The sequence below is a fragment of the Anneissia japonica genome, unplaced genomic scaffold (genome assembly GCF_011630105.1).
Source record: "Anneissia japonica isolate Jap-2015-1 unplaced genomic scaffold, ASM1163010v1 scaffold284824_len513422_cov204, whole genome shotgun sequence".
In the NCBI taxonomy this organism is placed as follows: domain Eukaryota; kingdom Metazoa; phylum Echinodermata; class Crinoidea; order Comatulida; family Comatulidae; genus Anneissia; species Anneissia japonica.
Window position 1 is genome coordinate 96,196 of NW_022732066.1, and position 6,242 is coordinate 102,437.

The 6,242-nt window shown below is 33.1% G+C and overlaps 1 protein-coding gene across 1 annotated transcript in view; it reads left to right on the forward strand.

The window, feature by feature from the left end:
- The first annotated feature begins 4,805 nt into the window (after positions 1–4,805).
- Positions 4,806–6,242, forward strand: part of LOC117115561 (lamin-B1-like) — a 24,398-nt gene continuing 22,961 nt past the window's right edge. The window contains exon 1 of the mRNA XM_033259411.1: positions 4,806–5,310. Within this exon, the coding sequence (XP_033115302.1) occupies positions 4,931–5,310 (380 nt within the window). The 5' untranslated portion in view covers positions 4,806–4,930. The remainder of the gene's footprint in view (positions 5,311–6,242) is intronic.

Below are 6,242 nucleotides of genomic sequence, written 5' to 3' on the forward strand. Positions count from 1 at the left end.
TCCAACATTACTGTGGAATAATATTATATCTTGATGTAAACGTCTGGCATTTTTGTCTGAAAATACTGTACTTACAAAATGTAAAAGATGGAGATCCGACAAAGAATACCTCCCTATTCCGATACGATACTGAATGGCATAGGCCTACATACATGGCGTAGAATCGATTTATATTCTAGCCGCAGGCTTTAAACAAATAGTCGATGCGATACCTTTTGTAACGAAGGAAATACGACATGAAATTTTACTCATTTTCCTCAGCAATTCACTTGAATATGTAACAAATCGTAGGAAAAATATTATTTTATTTTTATTTAAACTTTTTGATCCAAACAAAAATATTAAACTATGGAATTTCTCTAAAAGCCTCCGTCGTTTTTCCATGGTTGTGAAAATACGTCAATAGTATAACGGTAATGACAGAATAAAATCCATCAAAATTTATCACACCTTAATTGTAATTACTATATTGCAATCCATTTTCTTGGTGTACTAAGTAAAAAATATGCATGAAATGCCACAGTTTAGCATAAAGTTCAAAATAATAAGCCTACACTTTACTGTTAAGTACAGTGAACTTTTTATCGAACTATATGAGAGGCATTGTTTACTAATTTATATTTTCTTTTTTATCGAACTAAGATGATAAGCGTAAGACTTTTTTTCAATTCAGAAACGTTGGACTCAAATAGCATGATAAGGCGTGTAATGGATCTTAAATAACCCAGCTTCTCAAACTGAAACAAAATTACACGAGCTAAAATGTACGCCATCTCTACAATACTCCACACCCTTAAAATTACTCCTGCCTAGACCGTCTCCAAATTTGCATTCGGACACATTAAAATGGTTATCATCGAACATTATATTAGCCAAACTAATCAACGTGTCATAACATCACGCAGCGCTTCTCGTGTTACACGCACAATTACGATAAGATGAGGCTGCGTAAATTGCGTGACGCTACGCTCCCATCCCATGGTTGTTCCTTCATTCACGATGTCGGCGACAAGTTTATGAAAATCTTAATTTCCTGAGTTCGCATTAATTATTCGGTAGGCCTAATTAGGCGCCAACGAGTAGAACGTAGAAGTGGTCGACATATACGACCGCAATAATCAACAGTTTTTGAAATAAAGAAAATTGCTTAATGTAACCATATGTTAGGATACTCTGTGCTGAGTTTGGTTTTATTTTGTCATATTTGTTTATGACACGAATTACAAGGGCATTTCTTTGTCTGTAAATTTTTTATAGCACCTATTTTGAATTACACTTTGTATTCAACGTTATTTTGCTCTGTAAGTTAAAAATATTAGTGTAAATGCGGCGGCCATTTAACATGCTTAATTAAATTAATTAGGTTAAATAGCGGGTGATTTATAACTATTGACAATTGGGACGATTGTGAAGGATGTTCCCAATCGATTGTCAAGTCGCCGCATGGTGGCGCTATATGTATATCTGTCTTCTAATCTTATAAGAACCTGTACAATTTTGCCCAGGCTCAGTGTTCTTATTTTTTGGCCGATTTCAGGCTCAAAATGTTCTTATTTTGGGTTTTATTTTTACGCACTTTTTAAACATAGAAAATTATTATTTTACAGTCAGTATATTACTTTACTATTACATAGTGACACCTACTGCAAATAAGGTAAAGATAGATTTGTGTGTTTTCTACTTTTTAAAAAATAAATAAAAACCTCATTTGACATTTTACCTCAGCCTCAATTTGTTCTTATCTTGTTCTTATTTTTTTAAGATATTTCACCCTCAGTGTTTTTATAAAATGTGTTCTTAAAAAAAGTGTATTTAATGCAAATTGAGAATTCTGTTATTGTTTTATTGTTGTTTTTTAAATCATAGTACTGCAGTGATTGTCACAACTACTTAATAGCTGTAACCAACATTCAGTATACAATCTGCATTTCTTCGATCGCCTCCCTTGTTATTAACGAAGGCGTCATTACATTATTTAGGTACTGTTATGTTTAACGCACTTTTAATCAAACGTGAATGATAATGCACAATTAAGCTGAAAGACATAGGCCTAGGGCCTAATGCCAGCATCTTTATTGATTTTAAAGTTTATTTTCGAAGTCACTTCGTTGTAAAACATCAATTACAACAAAACGCATTGACGGTTTACAAAACAGAAAAAAAAGAAAAGAAAATTACTATATTATAAAATAACTGATCTTTGTAAATATTTAGAATTTTTTACTCAGTCAGATGTCTTTTTTAATTAGTTAGGTTTTGTTGTGCAATTTTTAAATGTTTAATCTTTTTCTTTTGTTTTCTTCAAATTGTTGAATTTAATTCCTATTTGTATTTCTATATAGGCCTATTTTAGTTAGGTTAGGTCTTGTTGTGCAATGTTAACTCTTTTGTAATAAGAGTACGCCAATTCAGCCACTGGTTGCGATTGAATTTTTAAATTTGAGCAATAAAGATACTGAGAATAATTTGCATTATATTCATAGGAAAACCCTCGTAATAATGAAAAATAAGGTAAAAAGACAGATAAATTTAGTGATGAGAACTCTCTTGAAGATGGCAGAGGTTTTCTTAATGTCTCTGATGTGTTTCGAATCTTTGGGATTGCAACGAACAAAAACAAGGTCAAAACTGAAACTAATCTAGGATTTCATTCACGTAGTAAAGACATGAGATAGTGTATCTTTAGGCCTATAGATAGGCGTACAGAGATTGTCATATTTTATTTAGATATGAACTTGACGAACCAAGACTGCGTTCTGCATTACCATACATCTTTAGACTACTAGAGGCCTACAGCTATTGAAATTAATGATTATTTATCCTAATTACCAGTCCTCTATATACACAATCCACATGCTAACTTGTGTGAAAATAGTAGTTTTGGTTTTACTTTTTATTAGAATTAATAAATGATTATGAACAAACATCTGATTCCACAGCCAAGCTTACTAGTAACATTGCACATAATCGATTCTATATAATATTACATTTATTAGATTTTCATTTTTTCTATTTTAAATTTATTCGCGACATAAGCCTATACCACAACTTGAGAAAAAAAAAATATTTTCAAATATCTGAGAGTGCCATTTCCGTCTAGGGGTGTCATAATCATAAATGTTCTTACCTCTAGACCCTACATCTGTGAAAGCGAATTCCTGGATCCGCCATTGTTAACTGTACCACTAATATGATACTTATAACTAGCCTATTTATTATTTATGTTTTCTTATAATTATTAATGTCTAAAGATGGCTATCGAAAACCGTAGGGCCTACCAGTAATACATGTGGGATCACAGTGGAATTAACTTCGAATATAGAATTATTGAACATGTTTATGTCAATTCATTCAATGGGGGAAAAACAATAGACATGCTGCCTTGAGGCCGAGTAGATGGGTAGGCCTAACATTACTTAGCAATGAAATTTCATTAACAGATCTTACATTGTCATTTCGTCATTTTTAATTGTGGCTGAAAAATCTGAATTTTGTGTCTTGATGGAAGCTAAAATATAAACATCGCCCTCTCTAGTTGGAAGGGTTCATAAGTTTATAAGATTGTCGCAAAATACAGTAGGTCAATCCGATGACAAAAAGTCCAACGTTTGTTTTGTACATGAAATTGTGTATTTTGACAATAATTTAGGAATTAGGAAAAGTATCATAAAGCCGCTAATTTCCAACAAAAATAGATACCACACAGCGAAGCCACCAGGTTACTGTTAATTACTGTACTACAATATATAATAAACATTTCTACATGTTCATGTACGTACGTGGCCTTTGCGAAAAACTGGCAGTGCCACGCGGCTTACAGTAGGTCTACTTTTTATTTATACGGAAGAAAGCATATAAGACTAATGTTCAGAAAATATAGATGTCAATTGAAGACGTTTGAGAAACGGCTGAAAATTTTAGATGATGATCTACTGAGGCTTAACCATTGGTAGATGACAAAATAAAGCAGTGCCACAACAACTTGCCAACAGTATATCAATCGTTAATACAGTATTTCAATTGTATTCAAAAAGAGTTAAAATGTCGAGTACAATTGATAGTCCTCTGTTATAAACAAACATAATAAAATTATAATTTCTTATACGTAAAATGAAATGTTATACTACACAAACAATAATCACAACTTCATTAATTTAGCTTATTATGTCCAATTGGATGCAGTTTTCCTCATCGAATGATATATGATTGTTTATAATTTTAATTCAATTTTATTTTAGTTTTGACCACGAATGATCTAAAATATAATTAATCTAAATAATTATAGTAACAATAATTTCCAATGCAAATAAAATACATTTAATGATAAAAATCAACATAAATAATTATAACAATATAACCTGATACAGGAGCTATCAATAAAGATGATCGTGTAGGCCTAAGTTGCCCTGTTGTCAGTGGCGGTTTCAAGGGGGAGGAAGCCAGCCCGGGGACCCTACATTTTTCAAAATTATTTTTAAAAATGAGAAAAAAAAACCATTAAAATTGTGCCATAATCACACATTTTCTTACCTCAGCACCCCTCCCCCACCACCACCAGCCATGGTGGGCCGCAGATGGTATAGACCCCAATCTGTGAAAGTCTCACCGCTAGTGCTGAAACTCTTTGGTCAAAACATGGACCTATCAATAATAATCATATTAATATGTCTATGCTGAAACCCACTGAGAAATATGTCCCCACCCCTCACCTTACCCCTTTTCTATAAACTCAATGAGATTTAGCGCGGGAACAGACTTCTTGAGGTCGTTTGTGATTGGCTTACACATGTCATATGACCTTAGCGTTAGAGCGTTTCTACTTCCGGGGACGCTGTAACGACCGTCGCTGCTGCAACGCGGGCTGAGCCTTGTTTTTTCTTGCTACAGTTTTTGTATTGTTATTTTGCTTGGAAAGTACGATATTTTCAATATGGCTAGTCAAACGAGGTCGCAGAAAACTACATCAGTGAGGAAAGAATATGTCCGTACCTCCGCCAGGACCCCAGGTTCTCCTCTTAGCCCGACTAAAATGAACCGGCATCAAGAAAAGGAAGAACTGGTGCAATTGAACACCAGATTGGCTGCCTACATTGACAAGATCCGCTCACTGGAAGTAGAAAACTCTGGCTTACAATCTCGTGTTACGACCATTGTAGAAGATCATTCACGAGAGGTATCTAACATCAAAGCTCTCTACGAAGCGGAGCTTGGCGATGCCAGGAGGCTTCTAGATGAAACATCTAAAGAGAAGGCCAAGTTAGAAATCAATGTTGGGAGGTACACACAGGAACTTGATGACTTCAAAGCGAGGTAAGGACTTGCTTGATATGATTTGGGGACGGACATTACTCAAGGACAATACTTGCTCAGTCAGTGGGAGGCCTGTAGTAGTATAGCCTAGTAGCCTATAATATTGTAGCAAAACTTTCTCAGGTAAAAACAAATGGAAGGGAACTTCTTGTGTCCTTATTTATATTAAATTTAGAATTAGATGGGCGGGCCTAGGCTATCTACAATAGCTATTAGTAGGGCCCTATCCTAGGCTTAGCTTGGGCAGAGCAGATGCTGCGTACATGACAGTAGGCGTGCAAGTTCTGTATTTTTTTTTTTTATTAAGATAACATTTATTTCGATAATAATGCCAAACAGATACAATTATAACAGTACAAAAAAATGGGAAAAAACATTATTATCATTGGGTCCTAGCTAGAAGTAGGTACTTGTCTCGCTAGGACCCAGTAAAGAGATAGAAAGAAAATAAATTTTAAAAAGACAAAATAAACTAAATATGTATATATTAAATAATAATAATATATGCATCCATTTTTCTACTTATATTTTATCAATTGAACTTATTCAGATTTTGTAGAAAAGTAATTAGTAAATAAAGTAAGTACAAATATATATAAAAAAGATACAGTATACATATTATATAAGGGATTCTTCCTTATATAATATGTATATCTTTTTTTTTTCTTTCCTATTTTTTTCCTTTTGTTTTCCCCCTTTCTATTCTTTTTTATATGCAACATAAGACCTATGTATTTTAACTTTAATTTTGCTCAGAATATTCTTAGTACAAAAAAAAAGATTTAAACATATGTTCATAAATAAAGTTAGCTTTATACTTACTGTATAACATTTTACAGCATTAAAATAGACATTTCCCCAAGAAAACCTAAAATAACTAGTACCTGTACAAAGTAATAGATAAACATTAACATTGGAAATAAGAATAATAG